Source organism: Ranitomeya variabilis, chromosome 1 (assembly GCF_051348905.1).
Source record: "Ranitomeya variabilis isolate aRanVar5 chromosome 1, aRanVar5.hap1, whole genome shotgun sequence".
Taxonomy (NCBI): Eukaryota; Metazoa; Chordata; class Amphibia; order Anura; family Dendrobatidae; genus Ranitomeya; species Ranitomeya variabilis.
The window spans coordinates 1,039,594,091-1,039,618,344 of NC_135232.1; the positions used below are offsets into that span (position 1 = coordinate 1,039,594,091).

General features: G+C 42.2%; 1 protein-coding gene across 1 annotated transcript in view; it reads right to left on the reverse strand.

Annotated features, from left to right (window-relative positions):
• Positions 1-24,254, reverse strand: part of TUSC3 (tumor suppressor candidate 3) — a 501,792-nt gene that overhangs the window by 283,066 nt on the left and 194,472 nt on the right. The window contains exon 2 of the mRNA XM_077279707.1: positions 16,588-16,757. Within this exon, the coding sequence (XP_077135822.1) occupies positions 16,588-16,757 (170 nt within the window). The remainder of the gene's footprint in view (positions 1-16,587; positions 16,758-24,254) is intronic.

Below are 24,254 nucleotides of genomic sequence, written 5' to 3' on the forward strand. Positions count from 1 at the left end.
CTGAGAGTATAATGGCATTACAAAAGAATAATTTGACAAAAGACCTATTGATATCTGATTGCTCAATTACCGTAAAATGTGAATGCTGTATAAAATCTAAAGCTAGTAGAGTATTTATTCCTAAAGAGAGTGAGACAAAAAGCACAAGACCACTTGACTTGGTACACACTGATGAATGTAGACCCAAGAAAGTGACCACATCAGGAGGTAATAGATATATGGTGACCTTCATAGATGACTACTCAAGATACATAGTCACATACTTGATAAAGAACAAAAGTGAAGTTTTTGAAAAGTTAGAAGACAATGCGACAAAGTCAAAAAACAGGTTTCAGGGGATGCCAATCATCATCAGAAATGATAATGGAGGTGAATATACAGGACACCAAATAGAAAACTACTTAAGACAGAATGGAATAGAGCATCAAAAGACTGTTCCATACACACCTGAACAGAACGGGGTAGCAGAAAGAAAAAACAGAACTCGGACTGAAATGATAAGATGCATGCTAACAGACTCCAAACTACCAGAGAAACAGAGTGAAGCAGCAATGACAGCTACTTATCTGCAAAACAGACTTTTTTTTTTCAAGAAAACTGAAAAATATATATATATGAACTGTGGCAAGGTAAGAAACCAAGTGTGAATCATTTAAGAGTTTTTGGTTGCAAGGTTTTTGTGTTTATTCCAGAAGAGAAACGCTTCAAACTTCAAAACAGAGCCATTGAAGGAAAATTTGTTGGAACTAGTGACAATTGCAATGGATACAGAATCCACAGAAACAGTGTAACATTCATTGAAGATCTAAATTCTGACATAATGACATCACTGGAAACGAAAAATGAGAGAAAAGAGAATGATATATCTGCAGGAACATCTGATGAAAAATAAGTGGAAATCAATGAAAATCAAAAAACTGAAAGTCAAGAGATACAGCTCCATACAGACACAGAACCAAGACGCTCAATAAGAGAAAACAAGGGAAGACCAACTCAACGTCTTTCATGCAAGGTAAGCACAAATAAAATTTATGAACCTACGTCTTGGGAGAACATATCTCAACTTTCGGAAGAAGAGGTCAACAAATGGATAAAGGCTGCAGAAACAGAAATAAAATCCATGCATGATTCAAAGACATGGACACTGACAGAACTACAAAAAGAAAAAAAGGTTACAGGAGGTAAATGAGTTTTTAAAGTAAAATACCTAGCACATGGCACAGCTGATCGATACCGAGCAAGACTCTTAGCTAAAGGATATTCTCAGAAATATGGAGAAGGCTATGATGAGACATCTGTTCCAGTTGTCAAACACACCACAATCAGAACCTTGTTTGCAGTTGCAACAACGAAACAAATGCAATTGAAACATCTGGATGTAAAGGCAGCATTTCTGAATGGAGACTTAACAGAAGACACTTACACGGAACAACCCCCAGGATTCAAGGATAAATGGAAACCATATATATGGTTTAAAACAAGTTGCTAAAGCGTGGAATGATAAAATCACAGAAGTACTCATAAATTAACATTTTCAAAGAAGGAGACTGACAGACAGATGGATCTATGTGCTGATATATGTGGACAATATTTTAGTTTGTTTTGAAAAAGGGATGAAGTGGAGATAGTGAAAACTTTGGATCAACACTTCGAGATCAAAGATCTGAGAAATGTGAAACACTATCTAGGAATACAGATAGAAAGAGATGAAGACGGGAGTTTCCTTCTTAATCAAAATCACATGATTCAAGACATAATCAAAACATTTGTATTGAAAGATGCAAAACCAGTAAAGTCTCCAATGGAAACCAACTATCTGAAGAAAATAAATAGTGAATAGAATCTGTTACCGAATAAAGAACAATGCAGAAAGGCAATGGGAAAATTATTATATCTTGCGACTGTTACACGGCCAGACATTGCAGCAGTAGTGGGAATTTTGAGCAGGAAGGTGTCAAAGCCAAACATAATGGATTGGAATGCAGTGAAGAGAGTAATCCGTTATTTGAAAGGGACTAGCAGTGGTAAACTGAAACTACCTGCAAGTGAGAAATGCATTTTAATTGGATACATTGATGCAGACTGGGCTGGAGATCCAATTGACATGAAATCTACCAGTGGCTATCTTTTCTTGTTCTCAGGCGGAGCAATTAGTTGGACTAGTAAGAAACAATCTATAGTAACACTGTAGTCGACAGAAGCAGAATATGTCACAACAGCACATGCCAGTCAACAAGTTCTATGGTTAAGACAACTGCTAACAGACAACAACAATTGGGACCAACAAAGGTGTATAATATAAAGACAATCAAGGATGTCTAGTTCTTGCTCAGATGAAAAGAGTTAATCCAAGAACTAAACACATTGATGTGAAGGAAACTTCTTGAGAGATCACCAGGAACAAGGAATCCTAAATTTAGAGTACTGCCCAACTGAAGATAACTGCCCAACTGAAGATATGACAGCAGATATTTTTCACAAAGGCATTGAATGCTGAAATAAATCAGAGACTGATGAAGAAATTAGGCTAAACTGAATAAGTCCTTACTGTTGAGAAAGGGTCTTGGCAGATATGCAACATATACTTATTTGTTTGCAGGAGGAGTTTACACTTTTCTGACAGTAGATGACGATGTTGTTACTGTTATATGCTTAGTTGAATATAATGCATATACTTGTTGTACTTTGGTTTCACTTTCTCTCTGGTAAAAGGTCCTTCAGACTTCCTGTTATGCTGTATTAAGAAGCTGATGCATGTACCTCATGCTCTGTGAAGATAAAAGTTGAATTACCCCATATAATCTACTCTCACAAGTTTCTTCTGCGACCAAACTATACAGTACTCTTGTGTATAAATATGTGACTCTTCTCATTTTGTGTTACTCTATGCCTGATTAAAAGACCTGAGTAGTCACGTAAGCTTGTATTTTGTTACCATCCTAAACCAGTGAGGATTCTCAAATTTTAGTATTTTTCAAAGGGTTAAATGAATCCCACACACATTTTTTAAGCAGATTTATCAACATCCGATTTAATATTGGTCACTGGATGTAACACATTTTATTCTCCTGTCCTGACCCAGGGTTCAAATCAGCAACCTAACTAGATCAATTCATTCCTTCTAAAGCCAATTCTTTGGAATGATTGAAGGTTTTTGTCTTATTGCCTCTCCAGCCCATAGGCACAAAAGCTTCAATGATTTTTATGGCACTGTTCTCTGCATGTGTTATCATCGAAGATTAAACCTGTCAACAGACTGGGAAGCATCCGGAGAGATAAACGGAAGAGATTCTTATAACTATAGACTAATGTGACTGTCTGTGCTCTATACAAGCCGTACAGTTACAGCAGGTGAAAGCTTTATAAATGACACCTGCTACCTCTGCCGGATACATATTGGCATCTCGTCATCACATGATGCCAAGCTAAGATTCAGAGCCAGCTGCTGGAGATGCTGAAAGGCAATGTATTCACAAACCTGTTGCCTTTCACTAACTATATCACTTTGCTGCGGATTGTAACAGATGCTGCTGGAAGTTTTTTTAAGGATACGGTTTCAATAAAGGCTTTGTTTCCTGCATGCAAAATATGGCTTTGTCTAAACACCTACTGTAATTCTGCTTCCGTTAATTTAGTCTTCTAGGATACAAAAGGTTTACAGAATCATTAAATTACCATTACTAGACTAGAACATAACAATTAAAGAGCTACTTCCATCTAAACTCCCCTAAAAGAGGTCACTTTTCTGTTGGGGTGCGTTGGTTACACGCAGTAAACTTTAAGCAGATACAATAATTACTTAGAGGAGTTGGTGACATATAAAATAATAAACTCCTTTTATAGTGAATAGGGTCCTGGATCACAGCCCAGCGACAGAGACGTGAGCTATAAAACCACTCACAATCCGTGAAAAGCTGTGGAGCCGTTGTAGAAGGAAGCAGCCATATTTCCCATCTGCATACGTTTGTCTTAAAGGGATTCGGTCACCAGATTTTTGCTCCCCCTTCTGAGAGAGCATGATATAGAGACAGACGCTCTGATTCCAGAGATGTATTACTCACTGGACTGCTTGCTTCAGTTTTCATGAAATCCTTGTTTTATATGCTGCAAATCTACTAGTTCTCTGAATGCTGAGCTCTGCATAACCCCGCCCACACCACTGACTTGGCAGCTTTCTGTGCACGCTGTGCGTAGGCAGAAAACTGGAAATCGGTGGTGAGGGCGGGATTATAAAGAGCTTGTGAATATGGAGGACTACAACATGGATGCAAGTTTACTAGTCCTCTACACTAGGTGCAAAATGATTAGGTAGTATTTTGATCATATTTTTTTTTCCGGTTTTCCAAATTCGAGCTGTGTAAGCTTGAATGTTTATTGGATGAACCAGGTCAGGTGATGTGTATTTGTGTAATGAGGGGGAGAGGCCTAAGGATACAACAGCCTATGGCTGTATCAATAACAGGCAGAGTCCTCCACAGCAACTCAGACACTAGCAAGGTGAAGGTGGGGTTCTACTGTAAGCTCGAATTATTAAGAATGAGCTCTTTGGACCTTTTCAGGTAGAAGATAGACTCCAAATCAACTCCTAAACATAATGCCAGTATTTAGAAGACACTTTCATCAAGTACTGGTAAAGGTAAAAGACTGCATTTTTCAAGAAAACCACAATTTTTATGCAGGACAATGCTTCATTACATGCATCAAAGTCTCCACTGCTCGGGTGCCAGTAAAGGCCTTAAAAATGAACGAATAATGAAATGGACCCTTCCTCACCTGATTAAAATCCTACTGGTAACATGTGGGCCCTTCTTAAACAGGAGAATTATGGTGAAAGCATACAGTCAGGTCTCTGATTAGTGTCTAGGAGACTGTGGTTGTCGCTGCCCAAAAAGTTGATTGTCAACAGATTTAGATTTCGAAACTAACGAAATCCATGGATCGAAGGTTTATGGCTGCTATTGAAGAGACGGATGGTTATATTTATACATTTTGAGTTAGTTATTATTTTCACTTTAACAGATGAAAATAAACATCTATTAGATGCTCCATTTCTGGCACTTTGCCTGGCTCTTGCCACTTGCCCTGTGGAGGTGATAAGTGGGGTAACTTTTTGTGGGGTTAATGCCAGCTGTTTCAGGGCCGCTGACATCAAGCCCACAAGTTAGTAATGGAGAGGCGACCCTCCATGAGAAATTTATTTCAGTGAACTGCGGTGAAATCACTACGCTCAGCACTGCACAGTGAGACTTTTTCTCACAGTGCTAGCAGAGATCTTACAGAGGTCACTGCAGTTCATCGGCCCGACTCTTGGCACCGTCAAGGTAGAAAACCACTTATCACAAACATGAATTATGGTGTGGGACAGTATGTTGGACAGGAGAGGGATATGGTTGTTTTTTATTTTAGTTTTGTTATTTTTTTTGTTTTTTTACAGGAGACCAGGGCTTCAATGGAATAGGTGTTAGGTGAGTATTATTGTGGTTTATTATTTTTTGTTTTTTTACAGGGGACGAGGGAGTAAATGAAATCGGCATAAAGGGAGTATATACGGTGTGTATATTTCAAATAAAGGATTTTATTCTAGTTGTGTGTTTATGTACAATATAACTGTGCGGTTAGTAATGGATAGGAATCTTATAAACAGCTCTCCATTACTAACTCGTGGGCTTGATGTCAGTGGCCATAAAACAGCTGGTATCAGCCCCACAAATGGTAACCTCACTTACCACCACCACAGGGCAAGTAGGAAGAGCCGGGCAAAGCACAAGAATTGATGCTTCTAACAGATGCGCTTTTTCTGTGGCGGCTGCGGTCTGTCTGCTATTTTTAGGTTGGTGGGGGCCAATAGCCATGGCCCATTACCAGCCTGAGAATAGCAGCCTCCTGCTGCCTGCTTTAGCTTAGCTGGTTGTCAAAAATGAGAGGACCCTATGCCATTTTTTAACATTATTTATTTAAATAATAAAAAAATGGCATGGGGACCCTTCTAATATTGATAACCAGCTATGATAAAGCTGATAGCTGAGTGTTGCAGCCCACAGCTGTCAGTGTTGCCGTGCTTCCTATCAAAAATAGAAGAGATCTCACATGTTTTTTAAAATTATTTATTTACAGTGCATGCCCTGGCTGATGAATACTCCCATCAGCAGCCGCCTGCTCTTGCTATTATTAGAGACAGAAGGTGTAGGATGATGGGAGTAGTACTCCCATCAGCCAACGCCTGTAACCGAAGGTAAACTTTTACCGCTGACAGCATGGGAGCCACAGAGCTCTGACCAGTGGTGATAAACTTACCGCTGATCAGAGCCACTGGTGTTTCTCATGCTGTCATGCAGATGACAGCGTGGTAAACACCCTATGGTCGAGGAGAAGTTAGTGTTTGGGATTCGTGCCGAACCGTAGGTATTCGGCACGGACCCTGAAGTTTACTATTCGGGTTCACCCATCTCTTCATAATCTCTTGCTAATAAAATAGTGATTTTATAAAAACTCAAGCAAGCAGCTCAGTAAGTGACATCACTTGAATCAAGGTATCTGTCTCTATATTATTCTACTCAGAAAAAATGGCAAAAAACCTTGTGATGGATTCCTTTTAAAATGGGTTGTACCAAGTATACATGTTATCTCATTTCCACCAGATACTAGATAATCTAATCAAAGAAAGACTGAGCATCAGAATCACAAATTTTAAAGATGGGGCCTGCTATGCCCCATGTGAATAGAACAGAGGTCAATTATGCTTGACTACATTCATTCTCTATGAAACTGGCAAAGATAGCCAAATACAGAGCTCAAATTTCCCTGGCATTACTAAAGAATGAATACAGCGGAGGAGCGCACTTTTAACATCCACTTCAACCAGAGGAGACTCTGCAGAGCCCTGTTCTCAAAATTCAAAAGGTTATGCCCTCATCCTATTAATAGGGGATAACTTATAACATTGGTCCAACGCCTATAATAGGGAATATGGATATTTAGCTCAGGATCCTTCTATATAAGCCAGAGCAAAGATCGGAAGAACATCACAAGCGACTTCTCTTGGAGAAATATCCATGCCATGTTAAAGGTAGAAATGTATGGCAGGCTTGCCGCCACATGTAGGATGTTCACCAAGCTTGTTTTCTTCCAGGCAAAAACACAGATTATGATACAAAACAAACAAACCTTGTACAAATGAGAGCATTTTTTTTTTTACTTACACCATGTTCCAAATTATTATGCAAATGATATTTTTCTCGGATTTTCCTAAATGGTCGGTGCAATTGACAGTCAGTCTAATAAAAGTAATCACCCGTTATAGAGTATGCATCAAATTTTGTTGAAGAAACCTCCCAATGATAACAGTATAATTTCCAAAATGAATAAAAACTTAAAATGCACTGTTCCAAATTATTAGGCACAGTAGAATTTCTAAACATTTGAAATGTTTTAAAGAACTGAAAATGCTCATTTGTGGAATTTGCAGCATTAGGAGGTCACATTCACTGAACAAAAAAGCTATTTAACTCCAAAACATCCTAACAGGCCAAGTTACATGTTAACATAGGAACCCTTCTTTGATATCATCTTCACAGTTCTTGCATCCATTGAATTTGTGAGTTTTTGGAGAGTTTCTGCTTGTATTTCTTTGCATGAAGTCAGAATAGCCTCCCAGAGCTGCTGTTTTGATGTGAACTGCCTCTCACCCTCGTAGATCTTTTGTTTGATGATACTCCAAAGGTTCTCTATAGGGTTGTGGTCAGGGGAAGATGGTGGCCACACCAGGACTTTATCTCCTTTTATGCCCATAGCAGCCAATGACTCAGAGGTTTTCTTTGCAGCATGAGATGGTGCATTGTCAGCATGAAGATGATTTTGCTCCTGAAGGCACGTTTCTGCTTTTTATACCATGGAAGAAAGTTACTTAATAATGTCCTATATCTGCCGATGAAACTTCCTAACCACACCTAAATCACACAAGAGACGGCCTAATAACCGTCACCTCAAAGAAGCAATCACATCTGTATTAAATCCAATGATCTTTTATTGAAAAATGTAACAAAAAACATGTAAAAATAGCCACATATTCAAAATCTCACCATATTATAACCCCAAGGAGGGTAAGCAGCCGGCATATATTAAATAAACAATCAACGGGGGTTGATAAAGTAAAATAAAAATAGCTCTATATTTAAATATTCCTATGTTACATTAAAATAGATACCAATCCATGATTCAGGTGCTAAATACCATCCTTATTGCACATTTCCATATTACCATCCAATGCTATACTAAAGGAATTATTACGGTGCAAAAAAGCATCGCACTGACTCATTATTAAGCTGCACATAAAGCCATTATTAAGCGTCCTGACTAGTTCCCACCAGTGGTATTAGAAACTTCATCACCTTACCTCCGTGATAGCTGTCATACAAAAGTTTGTGCCTGTGACCGACCCTCCGCGCCCCAACGCACGTTTCGCCCTCTAGCTTCTTCCGGGGGCATTTTTTTGCTACATTTTTCATGGAAGAAAGTTGTCAGTCAGAAACTTTATATACTTTGCAGAGGTCATTTTCACACCTTCAGGAACCTTAAAGCGCCCTACCAGGCTGTTTCCCCATAATTCCGGCCCAAAACATGACTCCTCCACCTCCTTGCTGACGTTGCAGCCTTGTTGGGACATGTGTTGTGAATTCCGTTCTCGGGCTCCCTCCTGTGGTCGTGAATGGTACTTTGGTGAGTTCTGTCCTTGGACACCCTCTGGTGGCTTTGAGTGGAACTGCTGATCTTTGAGGTTGGCTTTCTCAGCTGCCCTCGCTTATTGCTTCTGCTGGCTTCCCTATTTAACTCTGCCCAGGTCGTTAGTTCATGCCAGCTGTCAATGTCTCAGTATTGGTTCAGATCTCTCTTGGATTTCTCAGATGACCTGTCTACTCCAGCAGAAGCTAAGTCCCTGCTAGTTCATTTGCTGTTCATTGGTTTTTGAATATATTTCTCAGTACATGCTATGTTTCTAGTCCAGCTTGCTATTATCATATTTCCTTGCTAGCTGGAAGCTCTGGGGGTGCAGAGCTGCACCTCCACACCGTGAGTCGGTGTGGAGGTCTTTTTGCACACTCTGCGTGGTTTTTGTAGTTTTTAATACTGACCGCACAGTTCCCTTTCCTATCCTCTGTCTATCTAGAGAAGATTCGGCCTCCTTTGCTAAAATCTGTTTCATTCCTGTGTTTGTTACTTCCCTCTTAACTCACAGTCAATATTTGTGGGGGGCTACCTTTACTTTGGGGAATTTCTCTGAGGCAAGGTAGGCTGCTATTTCTATCTTTAGGGGTAGTTAGCTCTTAGGCTGTGAAGAGGCGTCTAGGGAGAGTTAGGCACGCTCCACGGCTATTTCTAGTGTGTGTGATAGGATTAGGGATTGCGGTCAGTAGAGTTACCACCTCCTCAGAGCTTGTCCCAGGTTTTCTGTTTTAACCATCAGGTCATTTCGGGTGCTCCTAACCACCAGGTCCATAACAGTACAGCTGGCCTACAAAGTGTTAATGCATCTCAAAAGAGGGATAAGAGAAGTTCTGAGTCAATTTTTTTTTTCTTTGCAGCTTGTTTTGTTTTTCTTTTCCCCTTAACCTCTGGGTGGTTCAGGACTCAGGTGTAGATATGGATATTCAAGGTTTGTCCTCTTGTGTGGATCAACTCACTGCAAGGGTACAAAGTATTCAAGATTATGTAGTTTAGAATCCGATGTTAGAGCCTAGAATTCCAATTCCTGATTTGTTTTCTGGGGATAGATCTAAATTTTTGAATTTCAAAAATAATTGCAGACTGTTTCTTGCTCTGAAACCCCGCTCCTCTGGTGACCCCACTCAGCAAGTAAAGATTATTATTTCTTTATTGCGTGGCGACCCGCAAGACTGGGCATTCTCCCTTGAGCCAGGAAATCCTGCATTGCTTAATGTAGATGCATTTTTTCTAGCGCTTGGATTGCTTTATGACGAACCAAATTCTGTGGATCAGGCAGAAAAGATCTTGCTGACTCTATGTCAGGGTCAGGATGAAGCAGAAGTATATTGCCAGAAGTTTAGAAAGTGGTCTGTGCTTACACAATGGAATGAGTGTGCCCTGGCAGCAATTTTCAGAAAGGGTCTTTCTGAAGCCCTTAAAGATGTTATGGTGGGGTTCCCCACGCCTGCTGGTCTGAATGAATCAATGTCTTTGGCCATTCAGATTGATCGGCGTTTGCGCGAGCGCAAAGTTGTGCACCATTTGGTGGTGTCCTCTGAGCGGAGGCCTGAGCCTATGCAATGTGATAGGACTTTGACCAGAGCTGAACGGCAAGAACACAGACGTCAGAATGGGCTGTGTTTTTACTGTGGTGACTCCTCTCATGCTATCTCTGATTGTCCTAAGCGCACTAAGAGGTTCGCTAGGTCTGTCACCATTAGTACTGTGCAGCCTAAATTTCTCTTATCTGTTACTCTGATTTGCTCATTGTCGTCCTACTCTGTTATGGCATTTGTGGATTCGGGCGCTGCCCTGAACTTGATGGACTTGGAGTTTGCCAGGCGCTGTGGTTTTTCCTTGGAGCCTTTGCAGAGTCCTATTCCCTTAAGGGGGATTGATGCTACGCCATTGGCCAAGAATAAACCTCAGTATTGGACTCAGCTGACCATGTACATGGCTCCCGCACATCAGGAAAATATTCGCTTTTTGGTGTTGCATAATTTGCATGATGTTGTCGTGTTGGGTTTGCCATGGTTACAGGTTCATAATCCAGTACTGGATTGGAAATCAATGTCTGTGTCTAGTTGGGGTTGTCAAGGGATACATAGTGATGTTCCTTTGATGTCAATTTCTTCTTCCACTCCTTCTGAAATCCCTGAGTTTTTGTCAGATTACCAGGATGTATTTGATGAGCCCAAGTCCAGTGCCCTACCTCCTCATAGGGACTGTGATTGCGCTATTAATTTGATTCCTGGTAGTAAGTTCCCTAAGGGCCAACTGTTCAATTTATCTGTGCCAGAACATGCCGCTACGTGGAGTTATGTAAAGGAGTCCTTGGAGAAAGGGCATATTCGCCCATCTTCGTCACCGTTGGGAGCAGGGTTCTTTTTGGTGGCCAAGAAGGAAGGCTCTCTGAGACCCTGTATAGATTACCGCCTTCTCAATAAAATCACGGTCAAATTTCAGTACCCTTTGCCTCTGTTGTCTGATTTGTTTGCTCGGATTAAGGGGGCTAGTTGGTTTACCAAGATTGACCTTCGAGGGGCGTATAATCTTGTGCGTATTAAACAGGGCGATGAATGGAAAACAGCATTTAATATGCCTGAGGGCCATTTTGAGTACCTGGTGATGCCATTCGGGCATTCTAATGCTCCATCTGTGTTTCAGTCCTTTATGCACGACATCTTCCGGAAGTATCTGGATAGGTTCATGATTGTATATTTGGATGATATTTTGGTCTTTTCGGATGATTGGGAGTCTCATGTGAGGCAGGTCAGGATGGTGTTCCAGGTCCTTCGTGCTAATGCGTTGTTTGTGAAGGGGTCTAAATGCTTCTTTGGAGTTCAGAAGGTTTCCTTTTTGGGCTTCATTTTTCCCCTTCTACTATCGAGATGGACCCTGTTAAAGTTCAGGCCATTTATGATTGGACTCAACCTACATCTGTGAAGAGTCTTCAGAAGTTCCTGGGCTTTGCTAATTTTTACCGTCGCTTCATCGCTAATTTTTCTAGTGTGGTTAAGCCTTTGACTGATTTGACGAAGAAAGGCGCTGATGTGGTGAATTGGTCCCCTGCGGCCGTTGAGGCTTTTCAGGAGCTTAAACGTCATTTTACTTCGGCCCCTGTGTTGCGTCAGCCAGATGTTTTGCTCCCTTTTTAGGTCAAGGTTGATGCTTCTGAGATTGGGGCAGGGGCTGTTTTGTCTCAGAGAAGTTCTGATGGCTCTTTGATGAAGCCATGTGCTTTCTTTTCTAGAAAGTTTTCGCCTGCTGAGCGTAATTATGATGTCGGCAATCGGGAGTTGTTGGCTATGAAGTGGGCATTCGAGGAGTGGCGACATTGGCTTGAGGGAGCCAAACATCGCGTGGTGGTCCTGACTGATCACAAGAATTTGACTTACCTCGAGTCCGCCAAGCGGTTGAATCCTAGACAGGCTCGATGGTCACTGTTTTTCTCCCATTTCGATTTTGTGGTCTCATACCTTCCGGGATCTAAGAATGTGAAGGCTGATGCCCTTTCTAGGAGTTTTTTGGCTGATTCTCCGGGAGTCCCTGAGCCGGCTGGTATTCTCAAAGAGGGGGTGATTCTGTCTGCCATCTCCCCTGATTTGCGGCGGGTGCTGCAGGAGTTTCAGGCTGATAGACCTGACCGCTGTCCAGTGGAGAAACTGTTTGTCCCTGATAGATGGACTAGTAGGGTTATTTCTGAGGTTCATTGTTCAGTATTGGCTGGTCATCCTGGGATTTTTGGTACCAGAGATTTGGTTGCTAGGTCCTTTTGGTGGCCTTCCTTGTCACGGGATGTGCGTTCTTTTGTGCAGTCCTGTGGGACTTGTGCTCGGGCCAAACCTTGCTGTTCTCGTGCCAGTGGGTTGCTTTTGCCTTTACCTGTCCCGAAGAGGCCCTGGACGCATATTTCCATGGATTTTATTTCTGATCTTCCTGTCTCTCAAAGGATGTCTGTCATCTGGGTGGTTTGTGATCGGTTTTCTAAGATGGTCCATTTGGTACCCTTGCCTAAATTGCCTTCCTCCTCTGATTTGGTTCCATTATTTTTTCAGCATGTGGTTCGTTTGCATGGCATTCCGGAGAACATTGTGTCGGAGAGAGGTTCCCAGTTTGTTTCTAGGTTTTGGCGGTCCTTTTGTGCTAAGATGGGCATTGATTTGTCTTTTTCTTCAGCGTTCCATCCTCAGACAAATGGCCAAACCGAACGAACCAATCAGACCTTGGAAACCTATCTGAGATGCTTTGTTTCTGCTGATCAGGATGATTGGGTGACCTTTTTGCCATTGGCCGAGTTCGCCCTTAATAATCGGGCTAGTTCTGCTACTTTGGTTTCGCCTTTTTTTTGTAATTCTGGTTTTCATCCTCGTTTTTCTTCAGGGCAGGTTGAGCCTTCTGACTGTCCTGGTGTGGAATCTGTGGTGGACAGGTTGCAGCAAATTTGGACTCACGTGGTGGACAATTTGACGTTGTCTCAGGAGAAGGCGCAACGTTTTGCTAACCGCCATCGCTGTGTTGGTCCCCGACTTCGTGTTGGGGATTTGGTTTGGTTGTCTTCTCGTTATGTTCCTATGAAGGTTTCTTCTCCTAAGTTCAAGCCTCGTTGCATTGGTCCTTATAAGATTTCTGAAATTATCAATCCTGTGTCGTTTCGTTTGGCCCTTCCAGCTTTTTTTGCCATCCATAATGTGTTCCATAGGTCGTTGTTGCGGAGATATGTGGCGCCTATGGTTCCTTCTGGATCCTCCTGCTCCGGTGTTGGTTGAGGGGGAGTTGGAGTATGTGGTGGAGAAGATTTTGGATTCTCGTATTTCGAGACGGAAGCTTCAGTACCTGGTTAAATGGAAGGGCTATGGTCAGGAGGATAATTCCTGGGTTGTTGCCTCCGATGTCCATGCTGCCGATTTGGTTCGTGCCTTTCATTTGGCTCGTCCTGATCGGCCTGGGGGCTCTGGTGAGGGTTCGGTGACCCCTCCTCAAGGGGGGGATACTGTTGTGAATTCCGTTCTCGGGCTCCCTCCTGTGGTCGTGAATGGTACTTTGGTGAGTTCTGTCCTTGGACACCCTCTGGTGGCTTTGAGTGGAACTGCTGATCTTTGAGGTTGGCTTTCTCAGCTGCCCTCGCTTATTGCTTCTGCTGGCTTCCCTATTTAACTCTGCCCAGGTCGTTAGTTCATGCCAGCTGTCAATGTCTCAGTACTGGTTCAGATCTCTCTTGGATTTCTCAGATGACCTGTCTACTCCAGCAGAAGCTAAGTCCCTGCTAGTTCATTTGCTGTTCATTGGTTTTTGAATATATTTCTCAGTACATGCTATGTTTCTAGTCCAGCTTGCTATTATCATATTTCCTTGCTAGCTGGAAGCTCTGGGGGTGCAGAGCTGCACCTCCACACCGTGAGTCGGTGTGGAGGTCTTTTTGCACACTCTGCGTGGTTTTTGTAGTTTTTAATACTGACCGCACAGTTCCCTTTCCTATCCTCTGTCTATCTAGAGAAGATTTGGCCTCCTTTGCTAAAATCTGTTTCATTCCTGTGTTTGTTACTTCCCTCTTAACTCACAGTCAATATTTGTGGGGGGCTACCTTTACTTTGGGGAATTTCTCTGAGGCAAGGTAGGCTGCTATTTCTATCTTTAGGGGTAGTTAGCTCTTAGGCTGTGAAGAGGCGTCTAGGGAGAGTTAGGCACGCTCCACGGCTATTTCTAGTGTGTGTGATAGGATTAGGGATTGCGGTCAGTAGAGTTACCACCTCCTCAGAGCTTGTCCCAGGTTTTCTGTTTTAACCATCAGGTCATTTCGGGTGCTCCTAACCACCAGGTCCATAACAGACATGGTGGCCATCCACCAACCATCCACTACTCCATCCATCTGGACCATCCGGGGTTGCTCGACACTCATCAGTAAACAAGACAGTTTGAAAATTAGTCTGCATGTATGTCTGGGCCCACTGCAACCGTTTCTGCTTGTGAGCACTGTGATATCCATCACACACTATGGATATCACACACTGTATCCCCGCTCTGTATTGATTGAACGGCTTCTCCCCTGATGACTAAGCCGAAAGAAACACGTCGGGAGATATAATGTTTGGGGATGAATGGGTTACGGTTCCTGAATTGATCCAAATAAGGGGTAATGTATGGACGACATGAGGCCTCCCCCTGTGAATATGGATATATTTGGATCCTGTTAACCCTTACAGTGAAGGAAGGAACAAAGACCGGTGAGATCGTTCCTTTACTCTTTTGTTAACACACCTAGGCAATAAGTGCAAAAATGTTTTGACTGCCTTGTTGGCAACAAGTGCAGAGGTGACTATACTTTCCCCTATGCCGTTTTTTACATTGAAATAAAAAAGTGATAGGGGACTGTGCCTAGTGGTGATATTGGCAGGGTGCAAACTATTGACCTGCCTCGTCTTGTTATTTGCAGAAAACTGCAGTGACATATACTAGCACGTGAACTGTGTGGTGTTTACGGTTTACACATTTTTATGATATTGGCAGGGTGCCAATTTCTGAATTATTATTTTTTTGTTACGTCTAGTTATTTGTAGCACACTGCAGTGGTGCCTGCTAGCACGTGAATTGTGTGGTGTTTCCTTTTATATATGTTTGGTGTTTTGAATCCCAGAATTTTACTATGAAATTAAAGGTTACATTTTAATAATCCTTTGAACATTTTTACATTGCTGTTTAAATATTCCCGATTGATTGGTAAATTTTCCAATTCTGTCTTGCTCTATATCCCATTTCATTCTGCTGATTTTTTACATTTCTTACAGTTATGTCATGACAATTTCCTCCTGTTTACACCCTTTTCTTTTATTGTGCATTTTCAATTCAATCTCAGTTTTCTTTTCTCATGCTCTAATGTCTTCCTTAGTTTACCTGTCTTGGCACTGTTGCAGGATATCCCAGGGCCATGGGCTGCTTCATTATCGCTACAGTTAGGGGCACCCTAACTATCCCTGCTCCACGGATTACTTCTGAAGGTGAAGACACCGGGGCCTCGTGCCTTGCTGAGCTCATAAATCAGTACTCATGTGTCCTCTGGGGAGTTGTAGTTTATAGGAATACACAAACCAGACTAACAAGGGAAGATGTACAGGGATAAATGAAAATGCCAATCATACAAATATGCACTTAAAAACAACTGAGTGGAACAGTGGGAAGTAAAGGCAGGAAGAACCAAATATGATTGGATGAGGCTATGCCTCATCAAACAGCCAACACCTCAATACTTTCTGGTAGCTTCCCTTTTGATTTGTCTCAAATCTTTGGCAGTTAATGAGTGTCTTTTTTTCTCAACAACCCTGTTGACTATTTCTTCTATGACCACATCCCAATATCTTATCAATTTCAAGAGTGCTGAATTCCTATGTAAGACTTGTAACAATTTTTTACTTTTCAGAGTTAGCTAAATCTGTCTTTTGGATTACTTCCTGAGGAAAACAAACTGTCTAATAATTCTGCACACCTTAATAAAGAGTGATGTATCCTTATGTCGCACCCTCTTCATTACCCAAATATATATCACATGATCCGCTCCATCCAATAAGCATTCAAGTGTATACAATTTGGAGTTGGAAAATTAGCATATAAATGATCAAATGGTCAAAATACTCAGTTGTAATAATTCTGCAGACAGTGTTTGTGCAGATCCTTAATCATGAGAATGTAAAAAAAAAGCAATAATGGAAATACAGAAGCAAGATTTTAGATGGCTCACAGCACAGAAGTAAGACGTTAGATAACTCATGATAGTCAATGAGGACTTCTAGGACTTTACATCAGTTACATTACGTGTAATAACGACACATAAACCCTGAGCGATAGATAACCAGTCATCATATAGGACATTTCATACAAGAATAATCTACTCACCTACATACAGAACATTGTCTCTGAGGTTGAAGGGCGGTGAACATCACGATAACAGAATAATTTCGTGGTGGTGCCTTAACAAATCTTCTGAACTTGTCACCATTCATACGAATGACAGATCGCCGGGAGCTCCATTCCATCATCTGTTCCACTTTTTCACTTAAGAGATTCTAAAAAAAAAATAGCAAAATGGAGAACTGAAAAGTTACATTACGATGAAAACTATACAAAATAATAAGAAAATAATAAGTCCTAATATTTACTAACATTAATACTGTCACTGATTTGAAGCTCTATATTTTTTAGAAAATAAACTAAGAAATTGAAAAAAAAAAAAAAAACAGTAAAGAAAGTGGAACTGTTTGTGCTTCTACTAATCATTTCACCCCCTAGACAATTTCAGACATATAAAACCAGTCTCTGTCTATATAGATCAATTAGTTAAATAGCAAATCAATATCAGCAGCATCAAGTAGGGAGGATAAATCCATTTCTCATTGTAATAAACTGTTCTTTAACAGATTCAACATAAAAGGGAATCATCTGACAATCCCCTGAGATGCATATAACCTATTAATATGGGCATACAGGTGATAGAATGGTTAAACTAGTCTTACCTGTATGCCTCATATTAGTGGTCTTCGTGTTAAGAAATCATATTTTATTTCTGTATGCTAATGATTTCTTCCAGGCTCTGTGGCATGCGGTGCCTGGAAGAAATCTCTGCCTCTTGTCTTCGTTATCATACAACCCACCTCCCATCAGCGTCACAGTGCCACGTGAAGTGTAATGGTGGCGCCAGAATCACGCGCCTGCACCCTGCAATAGCATAATCATACATTGGCAACATCCGTTGTTTCAGATGCTGCACATCTCGTATCTTCACAGCATAGACAAATGCCTTCAGATGACCCCAGCATCTGAAACAGCGGATAATGAAAGCCTGTGCTAGCATTTCTTCTGCGGTGTTGCTTTCAGTGTGTCAAGAGTGGGAAAAGAGGGTTGCATTACCAATCCAACACAATGGGCAGCACTTTGAACACATTTTATACGTGGTCATAAACTTGTAAATAACTCATGAAAGAATAAAATTATGTTAAAACCAAGCACACCATGTTAGGTGTCGAGTTCCCACCGCTCCACAGGGGAAATCTCGAACCAAATCCGCTGCGGTGTGCCATTCTTTTCCAGCCGCAGTGGAGCCTGCTCAGCAGAGACATCGGTCCCAGCATCTGGCTCAGGCAGATACTGTGTGCTTGGTTACTGCTGCCCTTCCAGGCTCAGCCATTGTAACCAGCACTGTTCAGCAGCGAGCAGACGCTCCTGGGACTAAGTCCTGCTTTTTCTCTACTGAGCATGCCCAAGGGAAGACCTCTCATTGGAGGTCAGGGGTCACATGCTCAGGTCCTGTAGCAGCTCCTATTAGACCACTAGGAAGGTCCCAGAGAGCTTCCTCTATAAAAGATTTCATGGCTGCACAGCCATGCGCTAGTATAAACTTGATAACGTGTGTGTGCAGATGAATGACTGTCGATGGATGAAAGCTCCTTAACCCCTTAAGCCCCGAGGGTGGTTTGCACGTTAATGACCGGGTCAATTTTTACAATTCTGACCACTGTCTCTTTATGAGGTTATAACTCTGGAACGCTTCAACGGATCTTGGCGATTCTGACATTGTTTTCTTGTGAGATATTCTACTTCATGTTATTGGTAAAATTTATTCGATATAACTTGCGTTTATTTGTGAAAAAAATGGAAATTTGGCGAAAATTTTGAAAATTTCACAATTTTCCAACTTTTAATTTTTATGCCCTTAAATCACAGAGATATGTCACGCAAAATACTTAATAAATAACATTTCCCACATGTCTACTTTACATCAGCACAATTTTGGAACCAAATTTTTTTTTTGTTAGGGAGTTATAAGGGTTAAAAGTTGACCAGAAATTTCTCATTTTTACAACACCATTTTTTTTAGGGACCACATCTCATTTGAAGTCATTTTGAGGGGTCTATATGATAGAAAATACCCAAGTGTGACACCATTCTAAAAACTGCACCCCTCAAGGTGCTCAAAACCACTTTCAAGAAGTTTATTAACCCTTCAGGTGTTTCACAAGAATTTTTGGAATGTTTAAATAAAAATGAACATTTAACTTTTTTTCACACAAAATTTACTTCAGCTCCAATTTGTTTTATTTTACCAAGGGTAACAGGAGAAAATCGACCACAAAAGTTGTTGTACAATTTGTCCTGAGTACGCTGATACCCCATATGTGGGGGTAAACCATTGTTTGGGTGCATGGCAGAGCTCGGAAGGGAAGGAGCGCCATTTGACTTTTCAATGCAAAATTGACTGGAATTTATATGGGACGCCATGTTGCGTTTGAAGAGCCCCTGATGTGCCTAAACAATGAAACCCCCCACAAGTGAGACCATTTTGGAAAGTGGACCCCCTAAGGAACTTATCTAGATGTGTGGTGAGCACTTTGACCCACCAAGTGCTTCACAGAAGTTTATAATGCAGAGCCGTAAAAAAAAAAATCATATTTTTTCACAAAAATGATCTTTTCGCCCCCAATTTTTTATTTTCCCAAGGGTAAGAGAAGAAATTGGACCCCAAAAATTGTTGTGCAATTTGTCCTGAGTACGCTGATACCCCATATGTGGGTGTAAACCATTGTTTGGGTGCATGGCAGAGCTCGGAAGGGAAGGAGCGCCATTTGACTTTTCAATGCAAAATTGACTGGAATTTATATGGGACGCCATGTTGCGTTTGGAGAGCCCCTGATGTGCCTAAACAATGAAACCCCCCACATGTGAGACCATTTTGGAAAGTGGACCCCCTAAGGAACTTATCTAGATGTGTGGTGAGCACTTTGACCCACCAAGTGCTTCACAGAAGTTTATAATGCAGAGCCGTAAAATAAAAAATCATATTTTTTCACAAAAATGATCTTTTCGCCCCAATTTTTTATTTTCCCAAGGGTAAGAGAAGAAATTAGACCACAAAAGTTGTTGTGCAATTTGTCCTGAGTAGAACGATACCCCATATGTGGGGGTAAACCACTGTTTGGGCGCATAGCAGAGCTCAGAAGGGAAGGAGCGCCATTTGACTTTTCAATGCAAAATTGACTGGAATTGAGATGGGACACCATGTCGCGTTTGGAGAGCCCCTGATGTGCCTAAACATTAAAACCCCCCACAAGTGACACCATTTTGGAAAGTAGACCCCCTAAGGAACTTATCTAGATGTGTGGTGAGCACTTTGACCCACCAAGTGCTTCACAGAAGTTTATAATGCAGAGCCGTAAAAATACAAAATCATATTTTTTCACAAAAATGATTTTTCGCCCCCAATTTTTTATTTTCCCAAGGGTAAGAGAAGAAATTGGACCCCAAAAATTGTTGTGCAATTTTTCCTGAGTACGCTGATACCCCATATGTGGGTGTAAACCATTGTTTGGGTGCATGGCAGAGCTCGGAAGGGAAGGAGCGCCATTTGACTTTTCAATGCAAAATTGACTGGAATTTATATGGGACGCCATGTTGCGTTTGGAGAGCCCCTGATGTGCCTAAACAATGAAACCCCCCACAAGTGAGACCATTTTGGAAAGTGGACCCCCTAAGGAACTTATCTAGATGTGTGGTGAGCACTTTGACCCACCAAGTGCTTCACAGAAGTTTATAATGCAGAGCCATAAAATAAAAAATCATATTTTTTCACAAAAAAATGGGTTTTGAGAGCTTTGAACTCCCAAGTGTTTCACTACAGTTTATAACGCAGAGCCGTGAAAATAAAAATTCTTTTTTTCAGAAAAATTATTTTTTAGCCTCCAGTTTTGTATTTTCACAAGGGTAACAGGATAAATTGGACCCCGAAAGTTGTTGTCCAATTTGTGCTGAGTACGCTGATACCCCATATGTGGGGGGGAACCACTGTTTAGGCGCATGGCAGAGCTCGGAAGGGAAGGAGCGCCATTTGGAATGCAGACTTGGATTGATTGGTCTGCAGGCGTCACGTTGCATTTCCAGAGCCCCTGATGTACCCAAACAGTACAAACCCCCTACAAGTGACCCCATATTGGAAACTAGACCTCCCAAGGAACTTATCTAGATGTGTTGTGAGAACTTTGAACCCCAAAGTGTTTCACTACAGTTTATAACGCAGAGCCGTGAAAATAAAAATTATTTTTTTTTCACAAAAATTATTTTTAGCCCCCCAAATTTTTATTTTCCCAAGGATAACAAGGGAACTTGGACCGCAAATTTTGTTGTCCAATTTGTCCCAAGTACGCTGATGCCCCATATGTTGGGGTAAACCCCTGTTTGGGCTCACGGGAAAGCTCGGAAGGGAAGGAGCACTATTTTACTTTTTCAACGCAGAATTGTCTGGAATTGAGATCGGACGCTATGTCGCGTTTGGAGAGCCTCTGATGTGCCTGAACAGTGGAAACTCCCCAATTCTACCTGAAACTCTAATCCAAACACACCCCTAACCCTAATCCCATCTGTAACCCTAACCACACCCCTAACCCTGACTGTTGTGAATTTGGTTTCTGGGCTCCCCCGGTGGTTACTGGTGGTACTGAACTTGTGTGCTTCATCTCCTCTGTTCACCTGTTTCCATCAGGATGTGGGAGTTTCTATTTAGCCTTGCTCCTCAGTCATTTCTATGCCGGCCAACAATGTTACCAGAAGCCTTTCTGTTGCATGTTCCTGCTCCTAGACTACTATCAGCTAAGTTGGACTTGTAGTCCTAAGATTGTTTTGCATTTTTGTTCCAGTTCTCTGTTTTTGAATATTTCTGAGGCTGGAAGCTCTTGTGAGCTGAAATTGCCACTCTGGTGTCATGAGTTGATATTAGAGTCTTAAAGTAATTTCAGGATGGTGTTTTGAAAGGGTTTTCTGCTGACTGTGAAGTTCCCTTTTCTGTCTTCCTACTATCTAGTAAGCGGACCTCAATTTGCTAAACCTATCTTCATACTTCGTTTGTCATTTTCCTCTAAAATCACCGACAATATATGTGGGGGCTACTGTCTGCCTTTTGGGGAAAATTTCTCTAGAGGTAAGCCAGGTCTGTATTTTCCTCTGCTAGGGTCAGTCAGTCCTCTGGCTGGCGCTGGGCGTCTAGGGATAAAACGTAGGCACGCTACCCGGCCACTGTTAGTTGTGCGGTAGGTTTAGCTCACAGTCAGCTCGAGTTCCCATCTTCCAAGAGCTAGTCCTTTTGTATGCTTTACTACGGTCTCTTGCCATTGAGAACCATGACAGTTTGGCCGGCCAAGAGTTAAAATAACTGGCAGAAGAAAGGAGAGAAAAGAAGTCTGCAGAGAATTTTTTTTTTTTTCTGAGTTTGCTTATTAGTTGATTCACTTGCATCTCTGCTTACTGCAGCCTTCGTCTCTCTCTCCTTCTAATCCTTGAATGGTTCTGATTTCACCTGATTAAAATGGATCCTCAGAGTTTAGCTATTGGTTTGGATAATCTCGCTATGAAGGTTCAAAGTTTACAGGATTTTGTAATTCATGCTCCTATATCTGAACCTAGAATTCCTTTACCTGAATTTTTCTCCGGGGATAGATCTCGCTTCCAGAATTTCAAACATAATTGTAAATTATTTTTGTCTCTGAGATCTCGCTCCGCTGGAGATCCTGCACAGCAGGTCAGGATTGTAATTTCCTTGCTCCGGGGCGACCCTCAGGATTGGGCATTTGCTTTGGCACCAGGGGATCCTGCGTTGCTCAATGTGGATGCATTTTTCCTGGCTTTGGGGTTGCTTTATGAGGAACCTCATTTAGAGATTCAGGCTGAAAAAGCCTTGATGGCCCTGTCTCAAGGGCAAGATGAGGTTGAAACATACTGCCAAAAATTTCGTAAGTGGTCTGTGCTTACTCAGTGGAATGAGTGCGCCCTGGCGGCGAATTTCAGAGAGGGTCTCTCTGATGCCATTAAAGATGTTATGGTGGGGTTCCCTGTGCCTACAGGTCTGAATGAGTCCATGACAATGGCTATTCAGATTGATCGGCGTTTGCGGGAGCGCAAACCTGTGCACCATTTGGCGGTGTCTACTGAGAAGGCGCCAGAGATTATGCAATGTGATAGAATTCTGTCCAGAAATGAACGACATAATTTTAGGCGAAAAAATGGGTTATGCTTCTATTGTGGTGATTCAACTCATGTTATATCAGCATGCTCTAAACGTACTAAGAAGGTTGATAAGTCTGTTTCAATTGGCACTTTACAGTCTAAGTTTATTCTATCTGTGACCCTGATTTGCTCTTTATCGTCTATTACCGCGGACGCCTATGTCGACTCTGGCGCCGCTTTGAGTCTTATGGATTGGTCCTTTGCCAAATGCTGTGGGTTTAATTTAGAGCCTCTGGAAGTTCCTATACCTCTGAAGGGTATTGACTCCACGCCATTGGCTAGTAATAAACCACAATACTGGACACAAGTAACTATGCGTATTAATCCGGATCACCAGGAGATTATTCGCTTCCTTGTGTTGTATAATCTACATGATGTGTTGGTGCTTGGATTGCCATGGCTGCAATCTCATAACCCAGTCCTCGACTGGAAAGCAATGTCTGTGTTAAGCTGGGGATGTCAGGGGACTCATGGGGACGTACCTTTGGTTTCTAGTGATGAGCGAACACTAAAATGTTCGGGTGCTCGTTGTTCGAGTCGAACATCTCCCGATGTTCGAGTGTTCGTTTCGAATAACGAACCCCATTGTAGTCAATGGGAGACTCGAACATTTTTCAGCGGGACCAAAGCTCTGCACAGGGAAGGTCGCCTAAAAACCTGGGAAGCTCAGAAAATGATGGAAACAACACTGGAATGGACAGGAAACAGCAGGGGCAGCATGCATAGTTGCCTCTGAGGCTGCCCAAATGCACCATTACGCCAAATTATGGCCAACAGCTTTGTGGTGACAGAGTGACCCACTTTGATGAGGTAGCAGGTGAAACACACCGAAATTGAGCCTGACACAGCATGGCAGCTATGGGCACGGCATGCGGAGGCAGCATCAGGCCGGAGAGCGGCACAGTGACGGACCCTTGAGGAGGCGGCAGCAGCATCATTCCTTACACATTGAGGCCACAGAGTGGCACAATTACATAGTTTGGAGGTAGCGAAGACCCAGCATGTGGAGGCGTCAGCACGGAGAGTGGCACGGTGACGGACCCTTGAGGAGGCGGCAGCAGCATCATTCCTTAATCCTTACACATTGAGGCCACAGAGTGGCACAATTACATAGTTTGGAGGTAGCGAAGACCCAGCATGTGGAGGCGTCAGCACGGAGAGTGGCACGGTGACGGACCCTTGAGGAGGCGGCAGCAGCATCATTCCTTTCACATTGAGGCCACAGAGTGGCACATTTACATAGTTTGGAGGTAGCGAAGACCCAGCATGTGGAGGCGTCAGCACGGAGAGTGGCACGGTGACGGACCCTTGAGGAGGCGGCAGCAGCATCATTCCTTACACATTGAGGCCACAGAGTGGCACAATTACATAGTTTGGAGGTAGCGAAGACCCAGCATGTGGAGGCGTCAGCAGCGTCAGCACGGAGAGTAGCACGGTGACATGACAGACTTCAGTTTGAGCTGCTTTAACACGGTGGCGAGTGGAAATCTGTAGAAATCCATGCTTTATTCATCTTG